The sequence below is a fragment of the Venturia canescens genome, chromosome 1 (assembly GCF_019457755.1).
Source record: "Venturia canescens isolate UGA chromosome 1, ASM1945775v1, whole genome shotgun sequence".
Taxonomy (NCBI): domain Eukaryota; kingdom Metazoa; phylum Arthropoda; class Insecta; order Hymenoptera; family Ichneumonidae; genus Venturia; species Venturia canescens.
In genome coordinates this window covers 5,344,941-5,366,350 of record NC_057421.1, presented here as the reverse complement: position 1 = coordinate 5,366,350, position 21,410 = coordinate 5,344,941, and the positions used below count along the sequence as shown (strand labels likewise).

General features: G+C 39.6%; 1 protein-coding gene across 7 annotated transcripts in view; it reads right to left on the bottom strand.

Moving 5' to 3' along the window:
• Positions 1–480: 480 nt before the first annotated feature.
• Positions 481–21,410, bottom strand: part of Mdr49 (Multi drug resistance 49) — a 57,179-nt gene continuing 36,249 nt past the window's right edge. For 4 of the 7 annotated variants that reach the window (XM_043434152.1, XM_043434153.1, XM_043434155.1 and 1 more), the window contains 12 exons: positions 17,951–18,084; positions 15,951–16,023; positions 15,554–15,638; positions 13,574–13,767; positions 13,132–13,380; positions 10,569–11,406; positions 9,522–9,725; positions 5,306–5,657; positions 4,955–5,182; positions 3,446–4,797; positions 3,015–3,161; positions 481–1,522 (listed from right to left, as the gene is read on the bottom strand). In XM_043434152.1, coding sequence (XP_043290087.1) covers positions 1,319–1,522; positions 3,015–3,161; positions 3,446–4,797; positions 4,955–5,182; positions 5,306–5,657; positions 9,522–9,725; positions 10,569–11,406; positions 13,132–13,380; positions 13,574–13,767; positions 15,554–15,638; positions 15,951–16,023; positions 17,951–18,062 — 4,038 coding nt within the window. In that variant the 5' untranslated portion in view covers positions 18,063–18,084 and the 3' untranslated portion in view covers positions 481–1,318. The remainder of the gene's footprint in view (positions 1,523–3,014; positions 3,162–3,445; positions 4,798–4,954; positions 5,183–5,305; positions 5,658–9,521; positions 9,726–10,568; positions 11,407–13,131; positions 13,381–13,573; positions 13,768–15,553; positions 15,639–15,950; positions 16,024–17,950; positions 18,085–21,410) is intronic. The other 3 variants (XM_043434156.1, XM_043434158.1, XM_043434157.1) reach the window with 1 other exon arrangement.

Genomic DNA, 21,410 nt, shown 5'->3' with positions numbered 1-21,410 from the left:
ATTCTATCGAACTCGATGAAGCGTTGATTTCGTGGATTTTAGATTAATCATTGAAAGTACGTATATTCTTTATCGTATTGATTGACCGTTTTCAATTGATCAATTGAGGCACATTTCATGTCCATAAGTGTGTGTGGATTTTTCTCTATCAACGAATGAGGAACTTGATCCTCGATGACTCCAGGACATTGTGCCAGTATTTTTATCAAATGGCATGTATACGATCATTCGTAATATCGATCTTCCTATTTTCCTCTGCACTTTTTCTAGACTCAGGATTTTGAGTGTCCTGAGAAGCATTTTCATGCCATCGCATATTTCAACCGGATGGAAAATCCGTGAGAAAAATGATTCGTTCCTACGATCCGTGTTGATAAACATCTTGAGCTCTCTGACTAACACTTCAGTAGTTCACTTTATTGGTTACTCGAAGGCGGAAACGAGGAAAGGTTTTGGAACGAAAATAAATAAAAATGGATATTCAAATGTGTGTGTTTTTCTTCATTTTCGTCATACGCCGAGGCTCACACGTGGGTATTGACAATTGAACAATACTCGCACTCGCACACGTCCACGCACACGCCGTTATTCGTGTCGATTGTTTTATTTTGAATAATCCGCTAAGGCTACACGTACAAACTATAAGAATATATTCTATATAAAAATAAGACGAACGATATTAATAAAATAATCATAATGTAGTAATAATAAAATAATAATCATGATAATTGTAATAACGGTACAATGATTACAATGAAATACCAGCTCGATTGGATTTGAGGGGGACACTGAAACCTATGATTGATGAGATACGTCCGTTTTTGTGCGTTTTTTTCAGTTATTTCTATTTCAAGATTCATCGATCGAAGAAAAATGATCTAAAAGTGAATTCGTCCAAGGGTGGGGAGAAAAAATCATAAAGTACTGTAGTATACGAATCGTCATGAACAAAAAAGAGAGACAGAAAGACAAACTGGCAGAGACAGGAAAGAACGATGAAAACAAATCAATCGTGAAGGATTAAACTGCACAAAACAGTAGTTGAAAATAATTTAAACGATCTTGAAAGAATATTTCAATTTTTTTCCAAATTGTGAGAAGCGCACTTTCGGTTTTTCCCTTATTATTTGAATTTCGTTCGAACTTGAAGCCTTAATTTTTCTTGTTATTCTCATGAAAGTTGAAAGTGTAAATTGATATTGAAACTGACGAGTAAAATAGTTGTTTTTTTGTTTTCTTTCGGTCCTTCCGTGCTCCAAAGTTTCAAGGAGTCTGGGAAAGGCCAACGGTGGATTGGTGATTTAATGGGCGAGGAAAATTACTCCATCGCGGCTTCTTGCAGTGCGTGCAAATGAGCGTAGAGACCGTCAGCCGCGATGAGGTCATCGTGAGTTCCCATTTCCGCGACCGTGCCCTTCTCCAGCACGCATATCACGTCCGCGTTTCTTATCGTTGCCAGACGATGGGCTATCGTGATGCAGGTTCTGCCCTCCTTCGCCTTGTCCAGAGCTGCTTGCACGACCTGTTTCCCGGAGAAGAGGCAAAAATGAGAAAAAACATAAATAAATAAACAAACCAACGGCTAAATGAAAAAGTCAAAGGCTTCCGCTCCATTTGCGCATGTGTGGTGGCATTGAATTTCAATTCTCTTTCAGTTTTTATCATACCGGAAATAGTCACGTACAAAATTCAAGCTTTTCGACACTTTCTTCAATATCTGGTAGATTCCTCACGTGCGAACAACTATTCGATACTTTATAGAAGAAAACGTTGAAAATCGACCCCTCTCGGGAGCGGAATCTCAAACAAGTTTCCAAAAGGAGGAAAAAAACGTTTTTTTTTCAAAATCTGCTTCAGAAAACGAAATTTTTCACTATAATTTATCGAAGTTTTTATAATTTGCAAATAAATTTATTCACGAAATGTGTATTTTTATTTATAATTTGTTCGTTCGCTCATAGAAATACTTTTTTTTAAACTCATACGAAGCTCACGACCCGGAAGAGCAGCTGGTTTTATCGTTTCCAATACGGAATATTTTGCAGAAAATCAAAGCCTCAATTCGCGTTTTCCTTTGATCCCGAATCGTTACATTTATTTGTCCGATTTTCGATGCTAGAACGATGGAATTTTTTTCACATATGATATTGCAAGCAGTTCACAGTTTGAGCAGCATACATGTGTACGAAGAGAAACAGCAGGGAATATGAGAATTCAAATCATAGCGTTTACTGCACTTCCGCACACCGGAGATGATTGGGCTATCGAGTATTTCCTATTGTCGTTAAATTTCACCGCATCGGATTTCCGGTACAACTGCATACGCGTGACACCTATCAGGCGCAAATATACGATAATGGCCTTCCATGCGTTTTTGTGTTCATTGGAAATTTTATGACCACAGCGTTCGGTTTTCTAATCATAAAAACTTCTCGATGTTCGCTTCAATTTTTTCGACTGCATTCTGACAGGAGAAACTTCCATTTTCTCTTTTACACCAAAAAAATGAGCAAATCTATCAGGAATTGAGAATTATTTGAGATTCAAGTTTTTTCTTACGGTTCGAGTGCCGAGCTACAAACATAACTTCGACCCCATTTTTTTAAGGGCTCAAATCGGACTTTTGCAGAGTTAAAGATTCAATGTTTTCAGTAGAAACTGTTTTCGAATTAGTGAGCTCGTGTTTCTGGACAACGGGAGACGAATCTCGGTGATAAAATGGAGAAAAAAATGAAGAAAAGCTTTAGTGGAATGAAGACGAAAATAGGAAACAATGAAAATACTTGGTATTCGAGTATTGTCCTTTTCATATTTTACTCTTCGTCACTTTGCCTTTTGTGCCCCTTTTCTTAGACGAATTGAAGTAAGAAAAGGCTCTGGCGAGTGCTTTTTTTCTTTTTATTCAACGGAGAATGTTTTGAGTTAGTTTCTTTATTTTCTGTTTGTCCACAATAATGTCACGACTCCGTGGACGAGGCTAGGAGGAAGAGAGAATTCCCGAAAAAATGTCTCACCTTCTCGCTCTGAGTGTCGAGAGCCGACGTCGCCTCGTCGAGCAACAAAATTCGTGGGTTCCTCACGAGAGCACGCGCTATAGCGATTCGCTGCTTCTGGCCACCCGACAATTGTGTTCCCTTGCTACCGAGTCTCGTCTCGTAACCCTGGAAACAATTCAAAATATTTCGCATGGATTTTCACGGGTGGGCACCGAAGAAAAATACGGAATTCGTGTCTCATTTGATTGGCACGAAATAGTGAAGCAGCCGGAAAGGCTGTTCGACCGGTAGCTCGAAATTTCCAAAAAACAACCCAAACAACGGAATCGAATGAGAAAATTGGATGAATAAAATGCAAAAGATACCGAGATTTAATAGAAATGAGTAAATAAGCCGTAAATGCCGTAAAAAATGGATTTTCTCGGACGATAAAAGGGCAAAGAACTTACGAGAGGAAGTGAGCTGACGAAGCTATGGATGTTGGATTTCTTGGCAGCCTCGATGATTTCTTCCATGGTGACGTGTCGATTGTTGTCGCCATAAGCGATATTTTCAGCGATGGTGCGATCGAAGAGAACGGGTTCTTGTCCAACAACGCCGAGTTGTGCCCTGAGAGCGGAGAGAGCGACGGAGTTGATATCGCGTCGATCCATAGTGACGTTACCGGTGAGAGGATCGTAGAGTCGTTGCAGCAGTTGAATACACGTGGATTTTCCACAGCCGCTCTGTCCGACGAGCGCGACCATTTGTCCAGGTTTGACGATGAGATTGAGGCCTCTTAAGATTTGTGACTCCGGTCTGGTCGGGTAGTGGAACTCGACCTTGGAGAATTGGATGAGACCATCGGCCTTCCAGTCGCGATCTTTCCCTTCGAATTCCGGGGGGGTTATGATCTCGGGGACGCGGTCGAGGAGCCGGAAAATTCTGCCGGCGGATATTTTGGCGGTGTTGAAATTGGGAGCGAAGGCAAGAGCCTGGCCGAGCATCCAGGAGCCGAAGATCAAGGCCTCGGAGACTTTGATGACGTCCTCGTAGGGCAGGTTGTGGCGAGCGACGAGATAACCGCCGTAGTAAAGACTGAGAGCGTAGCCGAAGTAAGGAGTCGTTTGTCCGCAGGAGAAAACGAGACCGCGGAGTCGGTTCCTCGTCCTGGTGGCTTGGGCAACGTGCGCCAATTCGACGCAGTACCGGTCGAGGAACGCGGCCTCCTTGCCCAAGCTGGCGACTGTCCGGATGTTGGAAATCGCCTCGATGGCGATCCTCGTGGCACACTCCATTTTCTTTTTTTCCTGCATTCCTTGGCCACTCATGATCCTCGCTTCGAAAAATACCGCTCCGAGCACCAATGGGATCGAAATAATCGATACCAGGGTCATCTGCCAGCTGTAATACATCGATAAACCAATGCCAAGGACCAAAGTCGACAACGCCTGCAATATCGCTCCTATTCGACTTCCCGTCGCTCCCTGCACCGCTGCCGCGTCCGACGAAAGCCTCGCGCAGAGCGCGCCGACGCTGTTCGCATCCTCGTCGTACCAACCCATCTCTTGCTTCAACATCGCAGCGAACGTCGTGCTCCTCAAACGCGTCGTCATTCTTACACCGGCCAAACCAAATGTGTACATTTGCAAAAACGTTCCTAGGCCGGTGACCACGCCAACGATTATAAACAGTATCGAAAAGTTAACCGTCTCGCGACGCACCTCGTCCGGATCCACCAAACCCAGTACACGATACACCTCACCGAACAGCACCGCGAATGCTGGGAACGATGCTCCCACGACCGCAGCCGCCAAACAGCCTGGAAATAGACGTTTTTTCCTCGATTTTCACCATTTTTTTTCGTCCATTTTCCTTGCTTTGTTTCTCCGTTATTTCGGTATGATTTTGATGATTCTTTTTTACTTTTTCAAAAGTATTGGACAAGTAAAGAGGAGAGAAAAGTCGAAGTGACTTACCAACGATGTTGTAGGGCCACTCGGGCTTGTTCAGCCCGAATATCCTCATCATCGGAGCGTCGTAGGGCTTCTCATGCTCCTCGAGTTCTTCTTCGGAAGTTGTGGAACCTCCGGCGAGCGACAAGCGATGAGAGTGCATCGACAACGTTGAAAACTGTTTTTTCAGTGGTGGTTTCGGCTTCGGTTTCGCTGCTGTTACCGTTTTTGCAGCTGACGCTGTCGCTTTGGCTGATTAAAAAATGTGAAAGAAAACACGAGAGTTGAAAAAACATTGAAATTGTGATTTAATTTGGACGAATGAAATGAATCAACGACGAGGATTCGATAGAAAATTGAACTATTATATTTTACCTTTGGCTGCGGCACTCGCGTCCGCGGACACCAAACCGTGATAATGTTGTCCAAGGGCCAAAAGTTCCTCGTGAGTTCCCATTTCCACGACCTGTCCTTCTTTGATAAAAACAATTCTGTCGGCATTGGTGATGGTAGACAAACGATGAGTGACGACGACGGTGGTGCGTCCTTTGGCAGCGGCATCGAGTGCCCTTTGTACTGTCGCCTCGCTGTGAAGGTCGAGGGCAGAGGTCGCCTCGTCGAGCAATAAAATCGCTGGTCTGCGAACAAGGGCACGAGCGATGGCAATTCTTTGCTTTTGTCCACCGGACAATTGCGAACCCCGCTCACCCACGGGACTGTCGTAACCCTGCAAATTGACGGAATTCAAAATGTTTCGATTAAAGGAATCGAACGTAAAATTCCAGGGAGTGAAATCGAATTGGTGGATATTAAGGTGGAACGGTACCGTATATTCAAAAAGAGGGATTTTTATCCAAATTGGCAGAGACCTTTGAAAGTGTGTGAACTGTTTGCTCGCGAAATTTTTTATTCTGAGAATATTGAATCTGTTTTTTACATTGGATCTTATGGAAAAGCGTTGAAAACGGAAAAAAACATTGAAAAACAATGGTTAAAAATGCCATTTTTTGATGAAACGAACACTGGTATATGAACCAACGGTCAAGATAACTCTCGCGAAATTTGCAGTGATTTCACCGTGCCGTTTATATCTGCAATGTGCAAAATAAAATTAATAAACGAAATTTGTCTCTCTCTTCTGGCGGACACAGCTTCAAACGCGGCAACGTCGCATCGAGCAACGCACATAAACAGTGCGACTTGCAACTTGCCCTCGAGCTTGAGCAGAGCAGCCAAGACTGAAAAACTGAAACCATAACCCTGCGTTGCTGCTGTCAAAGCAAATGTTTGGTGTTTTGAAATATAAAACAAGAAGCTTTTTTCGCCAAAATTAGGAAGATTATGGTTGGAATAGTTATTTTTTCATCTAAAAGTACACAATTATCATTTTTTCGTGTAAATTGAAAGGCAGAAATTAAATTCACGTGCAGTTGGTAAGACGAGAGGCTTTCCATGTTAAAGCATAGGAGTCCCCTCTCACCTTCTGCCCCGCAAAAGAGGTACCGTTCTACCTTAACGTTGATGGAATTTTTCAACGCCCTTTCGTAATAAGAATTGCTTCAATAAATGGAACGAAAGATTATCCAAAACGAATGCAAATAATTTTTCAATCACTTTTCACAAAACAGTTATTCCGAAATCAGATTCAATTTAAACAAGATTCATTAATTTTTTATAAGTTCTGGAATGAGGCTATAACAGCACTACGAAATTACACGAAAATTCATTGAAATAGAACTTTAATGAGTGTAATTCCATGCTGAAACGCATTTGTATGCATATAGGATGCCGTGTGCCTTTTGTTGAAGGAATAATCCAAGCGTGTGCGGTTTGGGGCTGCTCCTCGGATTACGAGGACGATTCAGCTGGTTCGTCGAGATAATTTGGGGTGTAAAAATTTACACAATTTGGGGAAGAGGGTCAGATTTGGGTGGGAAGTTCGTCGAGTCGTAATGAGAATGTGAAGCGTGCTAATATCCTTCCGGTTGGAGGAACAACTATGAAAGAGAGAAAGAGAGAGAGAGAGAGAGACTGGAAGTAGAGGGAAGAACGAAGAGAAGGGCTTGATTAAGGGTGAGAGCTGAAGCTAAAAGTAAAAAAGGGAGCAAAAGCGTAGGTCAAAAAAAGTAGAGTAAGTAAATCAAAAAAGTAGAGAAAAAGGGAACAAGTGACCAATGAGAGATGAATAAAAAGATAAGTTGACGGGGGGGAAAAAAAAAAAGAAAAAAGTCGATGAAAGTATAGAAAAAAGAAAACCGCAGAGACCAAAATCAAGGAGCAGAAATTGAGGAGAAAAAAGAAAATAATAAAAAAGTATTGTAACAAAATAGTGAAGAAAATAGAAAAAGAGCAAAAATATATTGGAAGAGCAGAATGAAAGATGAAAAAAATGAATAGACGAACGAGATGAGCAGAGTTGAGCTGTTGGCTCATGAATGAGATAACCAGGATTCGTCTCAATAATCTTTCGCCTTTCACCATTTATACAATTTCGTCATTCAAAATCGCAATAGTGGTATACATTTGACGTGGCGTACAGAATGAACATCGCGTCATGTCGAAGCTTATCGGTCCAGCAATTTTACCCACCGTATAATGCCATTGAGACCTCGAGGCTTTACGAGTCAAATTCGTTCTAACGGAGATACGAATAATCGATCATTTCTATTGACCCGGCTAATATATAATCTTGGATTGACGTTAACAATACTCGATTCTATAGCGACGGCGTATCTCGTTTTCTATTCTCATGCTCGCTCCGTATCGAATGGCCTTTTTCTGCAGATTTTCTATTTGCCTCTAAAAACAAATCCAAAGACGATGAAAACGTTTGATACTTTCCAAGGCTTTCAGTTTCGACAAGATTTTTTATCGAATTGGTCGACACCATGAATTCTCGATGGTAAAAAACAATGAAAACGTTTACGCTGAAAAATTGAGACGCCAAGAAGTATACAAACTTTACGATCACACGAAAACATTGGTAAATCGGTAAAATTTGGCAACAACTTGCAAATGAGCTCTTCAGGGATTACTAGAGTAAACGATAATGATCAGATCAACAGTTTCGTACGAAAACACCGAAATTTGAATTGGAGAATGGAAGGAAAGTGGGATCGTCGCTGATAATACTGTCATAAATTGTGGCAAAAATAATCGGAGCTTCGGGGCCTGTCCAGTCATTACAATGTGATCGACGTGATCGTCTGTTATTAGAGCGGAGGAAGGGAGAGAATTGTTCTCGAGAGAGAAAACATAAACAGAATGGTGCACTGCAGAGCCTCGTGTTTTTGTTTTCTCGGTCACATCAGCACGTTCCAATAACGGAAAATCTACACCAAGCCCCCAAGGTATATCCGAGGACGATGTATAATCCTGCTGGATAATACATTATCACGTCGTTCAGCAGCATTTACTGGGTGTCCCATGACGAATGTCACAATTTTGCAAACTCGAGTCCAGAATCCAATTTCCTTGGAATTAATCGTTGATAGCGTCAAAGGGGTTGCTGATAGAGTCAAAATCATAAGGACTAAAAATGTAGGGCATAAAATTCTCTAAAAAAAAGGTCTCATGGATTTTTCTCCATCATCGGTGGTTCAGTAATGGGAGCCATGGGAAGAACAGATGAAAATGTCCACCTTACTCGTGACTCTGAAAACCAGATATTTTTTCGAGTGCTCTGACGTTTAAGGTACTGGAGATAAATCAATAGGTGCGAGGACTTTTTTGTAGGAAACTTGATGCTCCAGGAACTTTGCCGAATGACATTTTGGTTTAGAATGATTATTGACTCGCCAGGAGAGGATACAATCGAAAAACATCCAAAAGCACTTCCAGCTTCGAATTTCACTGGTAAAATCAAACTCTCGGAGATTACCAATTGGAGTGGGACACCCTGTGCATGCACATTTGTATTCCACGTATAGATATATTCATTGCAAAATGCTCTTGGCAGGTGTTTTATCGTATTACTGGAAACACGTTCGTCACAACGCGATTTTCGATGGATGGAAAATCCACCTGGGGATAGCTTCCGAGATCCCGATCCAATATTCTCTGTATTGGACCCAAACATTGAATCTATAACTGCGACGTTTACGTATTTATATGTGTGCATTATGTTTTTCGATCCCTTTTCAATATTCTTCGTGTGCAGTGTCATTTTTCGTCTCGGTGGAAAAGAACGTCCGTAATTCTGTAGGATTTTTTAGTCTTTGGTTCACGATTGGGTATATTCGTGTGCATATTTATAAAGCATGAAAATCATTTGTTATGTTTTCCCTAAGATTTCCACTTCACATCGATCGAATTGAAAAACGAGCTTTGAAGTATCTTCGAATAATTCAACTTCATTGGAGCAATCGAAACCAGCAATCACCTCTGTCTGCTCGTCTTTGAACCGAATGCTGATAAAGTGGATGATTTACATTTGTGCTTGGATTGGAATTCGAAAGATTTTTATGAGAAACAAAAAATGACGTTTTCGTTTTTTTTTTTCATCGAAAAAACTCCACTCCGTATTAATTGTCGATATTTATGTATGTTTTATTATCGAGAACTGCGTATACACGCCAGCACGGTATATTACCTCCGGCAGTTTGCTGATGAAATCGTGAGCGTTAGCTTCTTTCGCTGCTTTGATCATCTCCTCCTCCGTGACGCTGTCATTTCCGTATCGTATATTCTCTCGGATGGTAGTATCAAAGAGAACGGGCTCTTGGCCTACGACACCGATGTGGGACCTCATCCAACCGACGTTCAGCTTCGATATATCAACTCCATCCAAATGTACCTGCGAGAGTTTTAGATCCATGCGGAAAAAAGAAACAGAAAAAAGGAAACTCGTAAACATGCCACTCGTTCGAAGAGTTTTGGAACGTTCAGGGCTCGAGGACTCGAACTACTGGGCATACGAATTTCGAGTCGCTCTATTTGAGGACGAAATAAAATGCGGACGAAGGGAGCACCCGCCATCGGGCAGAGACGTCACTCAGACTCCATCGGCCTTTTACTTTGTCAGGTTGCACACGAAAATCTAGCAATCTGAAGGGATTCCAATTTAAGGAGGTCTCCCCGGGTGGCAGCCGGACTTTTATGATACATCTCGAGGCGTAAAAATTATGTAAAAATTCTATCATAGAGCTGAAATAGCAATAAATGAACACTTCAAATTTCAAAAGTCTGCGTTCTTTTCCCTCGCTACAAAAAAATCGTGAAAAGACCCCAAAAATCCGGCTGCCATGCGGGGTGACCCCCTTAAATTAGTGGCTTTTCACAGTCTCGTTTGCAGGAATCTGGAGTTTCCTTAATTGCACACTGGGCAACATTCAATAAAGAACTGATTTTCTGTTGACTATTTCTACACATTATTGAATCCTTTGTTATTCAATGGCTTTTTTCTACACGTTAATTCATTCGTTGCTAGAAGTATTGAGACTGAAAAAAGGACGAAAGCGCGATAAAAGTAAGAAAAGTAGCTTTCTCAAAATAAAATGTCAAGTAAAATTGTCTGAAAAGCCCATTTGAAATAAAAAATGAGGGATATTTTATTTCAAATGGGAGTGCAACTAACGAGAGCACAGCAAGAGGAGTGACAGGGACAAAAAAATGATAAAAAAAAAATGAGAGTGCTCACCGTTCCCTGAAGTGGATCGTAAAGTCTCTGAATGAGTTGTAGGCAAGTCGACTTGCCGCAACCGGATCCTCCAACGAGTGCCACGGTTTCGCCATGATTGATTTTGAGATTGAGTCCTTGAAGGACCTTGACATCCTTTCTGGCAGGGTACCGGAAGTGTACGTCTTTGAATTCGATATCACCGATGACGGTCTTGAGTTTTTGTCCATCTTTACTGAGGCTGTCAATCGTGGGCACTCGATCGAGGACCTGGAATATGGCAGCGGCTGAGCCTTTCGCAACGGCGAAGGCTTCGAGGTGCGGTGAAGTCAGGCCCATGTTTTGAGCTCCGGCGAGAACCCCGAAGAAAACGATCACGAGGACTGCGGGCGTGTATTCCTTATCATCTTTTGGACGATCCTCCAGAATCAATTGAACTCCGTACCAAAAGGCGAGGGCGTAACTCAGATAAATGATGAACCACATCAGACCGCCCCCCACCCCGGACCACAAACCCCTTTTGATTCCCGTTGACTCTGCTGGTATGAGCTTCTTCGAGTAACGATCGACCTCCACCTTCTCACCACCGAACGCCACCACGGTTCTTATCGCTCCCAACACCTCCTCTGCCACGCTGCCCGCTTGACCGTAAGCTGCCAATTCCAACGCTGTCAACGAACTCTGCACCTTTGCGACTATCGCGGTCGCTATGACGATTATCGGCGCGCAACTCAACACCACCAATGTCAGCTTCCAACCGTACACGAACGATATTATTATCGATGAAATGAACGACACCATCAGGTATGTAAAGATACCCAACTTCTCTCCTATTCCATCCTTCATCTTGTCCAGATCTCTGGTTTATCGAAAACACACCAAAAAATCAATGTTAAACTCACTTTTTAAAATTCGACTCTTGGCTGGATGGGTTTTTAGTTCTTTCTTATTTTTACGCACGTTTGCTGATAAAAATTATCATTTTTCTCGGGATTAGCAACGTTCCGGTAAACTGGATGTTGATGTGGGATAAAAGGCACTTCGGAAAGCAATGCTTCTGGGCAAGTTGCAATGGGGGAGACCGGGGCTGGTTCAAAGTATTGTTTGTAAACAAGGAACTAAAGACGATTTCAAAAACCAAATGTTTCTTCCGAGTAGAAGCAACCTCTTTATCCCAGATGAAAATTTGAATTTTTTCATTTAAAACGAAATGAGTTATCGAATCGCTTTTTTGACGAATTATGTTACTATTTTTACCTGATAATCAACCACGTATTAGTAAAATTAATAAAAACGGATAGTTATCAATATTATTCATTTGATGATTCGAACAATGAACACAAAATGTTGACATGAGTCAATGAAAGGATCATTTTTGTCCATAAGTGTGGGAAAAAGGAATATTTGATCATTACAGTTTTTACACAATTATATTTTTACTGACACACCTTGGGTGGGCCCACTTAAAGCACACACGTTGGCCTACTTACCCCACACTGCTTTTTTTAGCAACAAAACGTTCTACCAGCAAATTATAGGGATAATTGAGAAAAATACTATGCACAATTATAGTTCGATATAATCTGAAAATTCATGTGGAGGATTATTCTAATAATTGGGAAAATATTCGCGGCAGCAGGAGATAAATAAGATTGACGTAAAAATGTGGTTTTGTACCTGGATTTATGAAAATTCTTCACCGTTCCTAAACGACGTGTCGCTCCGACGCGTTGGGACATACGAATGAGAAAGTTTATAACGAACGATCCTGTCAACCGGACGTATGTTTACATTAAGTAGTTTGGATGTTAGTGTTTATTAGTCAACTTGCCCCGGTCTCGGCGCTACTTTCCGTCTCTTTTAACTCTTAGCAAAAATTTTCAAGAATAATCATTTTTCAAATTCCTGTATTTTTCTTCTTAAATAAATGCATTTTATGATACTTCATGTTCGATAAAGAGACACTTGATGAAGGGAGAAAAAATTCCGAGGAAAATTAGCTCTGGATAATGGAAATATCGCTGACGTTTAGGGGAAAAAGTGGGAGAAATCATTGACATATTCACTGAAGGCTGTTGGGGAGGAAGAGAAACGACGGACGTGAACATTTTCGGGCGGGTTGGAGCGCTCGACGCTGGGCCACCTGTTGATTCGAGGGCTTTTCCAATTTTCCTGCCTCACCCTAAAATTCCTTCGGACCTTTAGGGCACCGACGGCTTTGTCGCGTGCAATTATTAAAGTGTAAAAAAAGTTCGGTTGACAAGTTCGTCGCGTTGGGATGGAATAGATTTTGTTCAGAAGGACTGGAGTTTCCAAACTTTTTATTTCACCTTCCAAATTATCCTTCATTCGTGAAATCGTGCTTCAGGGCTCGCGTATAATTTTTTTCGTCTCTCATTTCGTATTATTCGAGTGTCCCAAGGAAGAAAAAACATTTTGCTGATCTTTGTATTCGAATTTTCTTAATACTACTGTTCATTTTCTAAACTTTCACAACTGTTAAAATTACAACTGAAAAGTGAGACTTTTTACTGCATAATCGAGGATTTTAGACGCGAAAAAACTTCATGATGAATTTACTTACTCAGTGATTCGGCTCGCAAAGTTCGTCGACGTATTAGTGTCGTACCAAGCCATGTCCTGCCTCAAAACAGCTTGTAAAAACATCCTACGGACCCTGGCTATTTGACGGAAAGCCGCAACGTTAAGTAAATCGACCGTAAGAATAGCGAAAAAGAATTGTATTGTTGAGAGAGCAGCGCAAGATACGCCAAAAGCCACAGAATCGTCGTAAAGAGCGTCCATTCGCTCCAGTTTTGTAGCATTTGGTCCTCTGTTGAAAAAAAAAACAAAATTTTTATCATTTTACTCGTACGATCACTTCAATATCAATTTTTATCTCGAATTTTGAATTTTTATCTCGATATTCTTCAAGCAGTATTTTCTTCGTAAATACTTTTTTCTTCAATTCGCTTGTTTCGCTGAACGAAAAATATAAATTGTTTTTTCATTAGAAAATAACTTACAGGACCTTTCCACCACCAAACCATTTCATAATGAGGGTGGGATTGCTCGTTTGATTCTCCATGTTACGATCAACGAGCAGCGTCGTAAATTCACCGTACTGTATGGTCGATACAGGAATACAGGAACCTGTCAGTGTCCCCATTATCAGACCACCGAACACGTACATCAACTCGGAGAACGTAGCGAATCGAAACTGTCGATGAAACAAACAAATTATTGGAGTGGACGAAATTTCACGTTGGTCAGATCCAGTGCTGCGGCGATTCTTTAGTAAATTCTTCATAACTTTCATAATGTTTAGTGCAAAATCTACGAGGTGTGATGATGAGAATGTCTTGGCAAAAAATGCATTTTTTTACATTCTTTAGTTTGATGGCTTTTTCGATAAATTCGTTGATGAAAAATTTCAAATTCTCGCACTGATTATCATAGTTTGTACCCTAATGAATGAAATGATAGCAAAAACGAAGTTTTACACATTTTACAAGTCACTAAAACTATTTAAAAATACCACTTTTTCGGTGATGTCAGATTTTAATCGAAAATCAGCAATAAAAAAGTCTCGATAATTAAAAAAGTGTAGTTTCGTTTTTTTTTTTCAAATTCTGTACATTTTCCCAGTTTTTATATAAAGCCCAACATTAAACAAAATAAATGTTGAGGTCAATGTAAAAGCTTTGACGAGAAGTTGAAAAAAAGTGAGATCCTTTAATGAAACGCTTTCTTACGAGCACAAGGGTCTCGTTGTCTGTCAGATGAATAAGACGAGAGACAAGATAATTACACGGAACATAGAGCAGAGTTAAAGTGTCGACGATAAGCAATTACGGCAATTAGGGGGGATGACGAGAAGCTACGTAGATGTCGTGACGAGAGTCATGGAGAGGGAGTGAAAATTCACTCTGAGGCAACTTTGCGGAGGAATAGTACGAGCAAAATAGTGATAAGCGAGGAGAGAATAAAGTGGATCAACATTTTCAGGGCTTGGTTTTTGCCCTTTGTAAGTTTGCCTCACTTCGATCGAGATAGAAACGGCTTTTTTTTATTCCTCGAGTGACAAGCCCTCAGTGAATGGATAAAAGTTTTTGACAACAATTTTTAACCAATGACAACTCGGTTGTCAATTAACGAAACTTTTAGCAAAAGTCATTCAAACATTGTTCCTCCGCACGAATCTGGTTGGCCAACGAAAACTTTCAGAGGCCGTTTCTCTTTTATTTGAGACCTTAAGATGAGATCTTAAGGTAGTTAGACGCTAAGTGCCTTATAAAAAGTAGAGTACAGCCCCCTTCCTGTTCGAACATTATTCGTTGTGAAACATGTTCCAAAAATCATTCAAATGATCAGTAAAAAAATATATGGTTACGATGTTTTACTAAAATTTTGTAATTGCTCGTCATTTTGGAATTTTTATATTTTTTCTTTTGCGTACGCACATATACAAACATACAAATGAACGCTCAGAAGCCCGTGAATTGTGGCGACACTGTACACAGGCAGCTGTCTGAGAGGAGCGCGGCGTTCTAAAGTGTAGTGATATTCATGGCTTATCTAACGCGACAGCGTTGCCACGTCGCGAACCTTGAAATTCTCCCACTCAAATCCTCACACGATTTTTATTACAATAATTTTTTTTTCAAAAACTAGACGTTAGATCGGGTTTTTTTCAATTTTTTCTTCAGAAGATACTCTAACACTGTGTCTTGTTAAATCAAAATCGTGTAAGAACCGTTTTCGAGTTATTTCGATACACATTTTTTGTTCGACGGTTACCATGTGTTTAGATGCAGAAATCATAGAAATCATAGAAATCATTAACCTTGCAATGTCTCAAAAACTCGAATTACTTTTAAATCGATTCGTTAAATTTATCTACGCGACGTTTTTTTTTCAAAATTTCCGTAAGATATCGGGCTATCGAACAACTTTAAAAGCAAATTGATGGAAGTTTTTAGAGAATTAAAAAATGTCTGACTCACTAATCTCCAGTAAGGCACTGGGGGGAGCTGAGGCGTCTGAGGTGGTGGGGCCTCCTCCTCCTTAGTCTGCGGTGGTACAAATTCACTGTGGACAGAGAAACAAAATTCTGTTTTAATATCCAGTTCGATTTCAGCCCCGGAGCGACTGAAAACCTGCTATTTTATTTCGATGCAAATTAACATTTCGCAGACAAATCTTTTGTTCTTTTAAATAAAATGTCTGCTTTTCTTTGAACCGAAATGGGCTCAAGACCATCTTTGCTCCACTCGTTCAACCTTCTCTTTCCACGCTTTCTTGCTTCGAGCTTTTTTGGCCATTCGTATATCTTGTTATGTGCATCATTATCGTAACTGTAATAAATGTTCTTTCTTATATTTCGTGTTTCATGCTTCGTACATTATTGGCTCGCCATCATCCTGCAGCATATATTCGACCTCATCATTATCCTTTTCCTTGTCTTGTTTCGTGTCTGTAAACGAAATGCACAAACGTGCCGGTACACAAGACACAAAGGAACGTTATACAATTAAGGGATTTATGATACAGCTTCGTACACCGAGGAAAATGCCTTCAATCCAATCAGTAAAAATCTTTCGAGATTATCTCCGTTCCATCGAATGTGTATGTTCGCATCAATTCGATCAGAAATACTTTCAAATATTCGATCTCCATCAAAGCAGAATAGCACCAATCCGTTGATCGCTCAACTCACTATTTTTTCCGAAATTATTTGAATAAAATTGCATTTTCATTTAGATCGTGAAAAGCCTTTTTTCGAAGCCTCGGATTGGGCTTTGCAAATAATTTTCATTGAAACTTGAATTCCATTGAATCCCGTAAATTTCATTAGAAAAGAATCGAATTTCCTGTGTGTACGGAAGCACGTTCGAGACATTAGTCGATAATAATTGACGTAATCGATGCTCATAACGATCGTTAATTTCTGTTAGGGGGATGAAAAGCGATTATCGAGTCGGTAGCCTTCGGAGAGGAAAGAATCTCTTCTTCGAGAGCAAAGGAAGAAATTAAAAAGAATGAGAAGGACGCTGAGGGTGAAAGAAGCGTAAGTGAGACGAGAAGAGAGATCCTAATTCGGTCAGCGTGTCGCCGGAGCAAAACACAGCAGGAAAGAGGGTGGAAAATCGAGCCTTTTGAGAGGGCAGGTTCGGTGGCCTTAAAGGGGTCGCTTTTGTATTTATCTCGGCATCTTAAAGCGATAGACCACTTGAAAAAGCCAAAATATTTCCTTCATTTCGTTCGTTCCAGAAAATAATAATTCTTTAAAATTAAAAATCGTTTTTCAGGCAGCTCCAGCGAAAAATCAGTGTGTAAAAAAAATGTACATTTTTTTAAAAGAAGCTCGATGCTATCATAGTCGAATCATTTGGTAGTTTTACCTGTGAAAAGTTTTCTGGGAGCTTTGGAATATTCTCCCGTTAATGTACGAAAAACGTGCGTTAGTGTACAAGTACCTTGGTTTACGGCTCTCGTACGCCGAAACTATTGACTTTACGAAAAAAATGGTTACAACATAAATTGTAGGAAATTTCCCCTAGTTTAATTTACTACATAACTATTTTTATCGTAAAATGAGTCTGAAAGGAGATATTGCAAAAAAACTGATTTCGGGCGCCATTTTTTCAAAATGGTGGCGCGAGCGGCGAATGTACAAGACGGAAAAGTGAAAATTTGAACAGAGGACTTCAAAATCTATAAAGTCATGAATTTTCAAAACTCCCGGAAAACTTTCCAGGTTTTTTGAGCCCTGAATGGCTGGATTATTACAAATCACTATGAAATTGACTTCGTTTTTGAAAAATAGTGGCAAAATTCACAGAAAGAGGAAAACCCGGATTTTCTTTCTTGAAATTGAAGCACAACTCGGAGCAACGAATCGTTCTTCGTCTTTGGAAAGTACGAGCTTGAACTAAAACCTTCCACGTACGAAAGTACGTCGAAATTTCCGAAAGGGGCTCCATTAGCCAACGTAATTGCTGTTACGAAACTTTCTCGACAAATCTACGATCGGCACATCGGATAGCAAAGTGTCGTGTGTATATATATGAAAATATGGGAAGTCGGGAATGAAGAGACTCGCCGAGGAACATCGGGACGTTATCGATATCGTTTCAGATCTCATTAACCGAAGAAGCATACGTTGAAACGAGTTTTCAAATCAATTTAAATGAAAGAAGGCAGACTATAAGTAAATGGAGGAAAATGAATTTCTCTTGAAATCAATGGAAATATTTTTTTACCTTTTCAATTCAACAAAGACTTTAGAGGTTAGTAGAAGAGGTGGAAACCAGGATGATGAAAAGATCAACCGTATTAAATTTTTTAAAAAATCATGTCAAAAAATTCGTTGAGAAATAATTTCACTTTGGGATACTTACACCTCGAGAGGATTTTTCCCTGCTGGCGTAAATTTGATTTGGGGGGCTCCATTTGAATATCCTGGGCTGCCTCGCGAGGACTCGTGGACCACTGGTAAATTCGCTGCGTCATCGCGCATTCTCAGTTAACAACTCTGCAACGAGAAATTTTGGGAAAATCAATTATTGGAATTCGATTGCTTCAGGCGTTGAGAAATAAATGAAAAAAGAAGCTTCGTCGATCAGCCGACATTGGTTCGAGAAATTAAATAAATTTCATTATTCAATTACCGTGACAGTACACAAAGACAACAATTTGGAAAATGACGTTTTGTCCATTACCATTACAATTTTTCTAACTAAAAAACGGAATTGCAAATTCTCTAGGACATTGGAGAACTTTAGCACGTGTTTTTTCATCTCTCAACCGCAAAGATTCACTCGGAAAGATTTCAAGCGCTTCGTTGATCTTATTCAGGAGAAAAACCGTACGAGAAAAATTTTATCCGCGTCGAGGACTTCGATAAAAGCTCTTCAGACCCAACTTTGTTAAACCAAAGAAAAACGAACGAAGAATAGAGGAAAAAATTTCAATGGAACTAAAAAGTATGACGAGAGGAGAGTCAATATAGGCTAGAAATAACTACAAAAAATGAAGTTATTGAGTATTTTTCTTTTTTTTTCAATTTTAAGAAAAATATATGATTTCTTATTGATATGGCACCTAAGAAGAGTCCTGAAACGATTTTTGATGATGAAGCTAAATTTGGAGCAACTGAAATGACGCTCGAATTTTTTTCGCCACATAATTTTGCGGATGATGGGAAAATCTCGGGTAATTGAATTGACATTTGACAGTTGAAAGGATTAATGTTTTTGCACGAAAAATTATTCGTAGAAATTTTTTTCCAGAGGATTTACGACCGTTTTTTTAAATTGAAGGTGTGGTTTTATTAGGAAAATTGTGTTTTCCGGATGGACGAAAAAGGGGCGGAAGTATGTACTCGGTAAATTAATCTGAGGTTGACAAAGCCGCGAAAAACGTTTTTCACTTTGGTCGGAAGTTTCGGTGCGTTGGCCACGCCCCGGGACTTCATCTCGCTCTGTCACCCCGACAAATTTATTTTTAGTCCACTTTTCTGGGTCGCTTATGTATGTAAAATCGTGCCACTTAGCATTTGCCAATTTAACACGTGTTATGGGACAATAAATGTAAACAAATAAAGGGAAAAACACTCATAACTTAAACAATCGTTTTGTTCGACGATTTCCCATTTATTTTTACTATTCTTTTGAACATTATTAGAAGCCTAAATTTTTCATCATCCTTTCAAGATGACAATCATTGTCAAATATTCTGTCAGAAATTTTCATCCTCGGATCGTTTTTATTCATTTCTTTCGAGATACAAATTATGCAAAAAAATAAATTCGCATTGAAGCCACAATAGAAATAAACAAATAAAATTGCAGACATTCAACCATCAATTTTCATTACACAGAAAATTCTCAAGAGTTGGCTCTCCCATTGGAGAGGAAATTCAAAAAAAGCCTCATGAAATAGTTGATTACAGGATAGCGAGAATTGAATCCGAGGTAAATTGTATAGGTCTCGTTACGAGAAAGACTCGACAATATTTTTTTTCTGCATCCTGTATTTTACCCTCGATTTTATCGTGTCTTTCATTACAGAAAGGGGTGTTCATCAAAATATCGACAATGCCTATGATTGAAGCCAAAATTTTTTGTAATCTTCTGATCTAATGAGAAGCGAGTTCGAGTGTAAGCCACTGCAAATTCTATCGTAACCACGAATTTTCCAGATTTTTACCGTTACGAATATTCGTCGAAAAAACAATGAAATTAATAAATTGTTATAAAAATTCAACGAGAACGAAGCTGCATATGGAAAGACATTATTTTTTATGCCTATCGCTGCAGCATAAACGATGCATTTTGTGTAAACATATTAAATGAAAACAGTAAAAAAGTTACAAAATGTGCCAAGCGAGAAGAAGAAAGAGAGAGGAAGAAAGAGAGGGAAGTATGTTTCGGTGCCAGATTTATTTCGAGACAAGGCCTTGCTGAAAGAAACTTTGACGTACGAACTTACTATCTACATGTGTCATCTGCATGTGGACATCAATTTCCTAGGATCAAAAAATCCTACAATTTTTAACAAAAATTACAAGTCAAGATTTGGAATTTTCAATTAAAATCACTAAAATCCACATTTATCACGATAAGAAGAAAAAAAGCGATTGAATAAACAAATTTTGTTTCTTTCTTAATAAATGCAATATCGTAAATTTGCAAAGAGTTCAAAAGAAACTGACTTGCTCAACGAGAAATAAAATGAAAAAAGGATCACAATTGCTATTCTCACATAAAAGTAATGAAGATAAAAATACAATACGCGAGTAAAGATCTATTGAGTTTTAAGCGACGAATTTATCGTCGAATTGAACCATTTGACAGGCATAATTAAGGCTTGGTTAAAATGGTGATGACTCAACAAAATGTTTAACAGAATGAGGTTCTATTGTTCGAACGAATGCATATGAATGGTGTTTGATCGTATGCTCGAAAGCCTCTTCCACAAGAGAGCGTTCTAAGTCTATTTTAATTAAGGATTCAATTTGAATTAGCGTCCAACCAACATCGCCAGAGACTACTCAGGAAAATGAGGCGAGGGGAGGGAGGAAGTCGGAGAGAAAAAAGAGTTTGCAGGTCGACCATCGTGCGGTGTGTGCCAGGGTCGTGTCCAACGGATTTGGGTAATTAATGGCTCCACTCTGAACCGCCTGAGAGCAGAGATAAGCAGAGAATCAAATCGAGAAACTTCAACCAGAAACTCTCCTCTCTCTCCTGCTTCGTACCTCGTCCAGGAAACTTTTTTATGAGTGAGCGTGCAGGTCTCGCTCTGAATAACTTTTCGATAATGGTTTAAATGAGGCTGCTCCGGATGATTGGAAAAAAATGTTGCGCTATTGTGGAAAACTCAATTCAAAGTAACTTCAAGGCATTTTCACAAATATTTTCAAATGAATTCAGTTGCCGAAAGGTATTTAAAAAATAACCGACGAAGATGTCTTCAAATTTTTTATATTATTTTTCGATTATTTACTTTTGAATTTTCAAAATTTTCCATTGGAAATTTCATCGTCAGGAGAATACATCCTGTGAAATTATAAAAATTCACCATCTAATTATCTTATGAAATGTTAATTATTCAGATGGAAGTAGTTTATGAAGTGAGATCAGAGAATTTTCTTCGAATCTCAAGACTCCCGATGATTTCACCGAGGCTTTTCTTCTCTATTTGCGTCTCGGAGGAACAATGTATAAAATAAAGTGTGAAAGGAAAGAAAGAGGAAGGAAATCGATGAGAAACAAAGAAGAATTCCAAAAAAAAAGAATCGTGAATGATTATCGCGGCAATAGAGCGCAGAGCATTGTTTTGCCGCGAATTCATTGAAGTA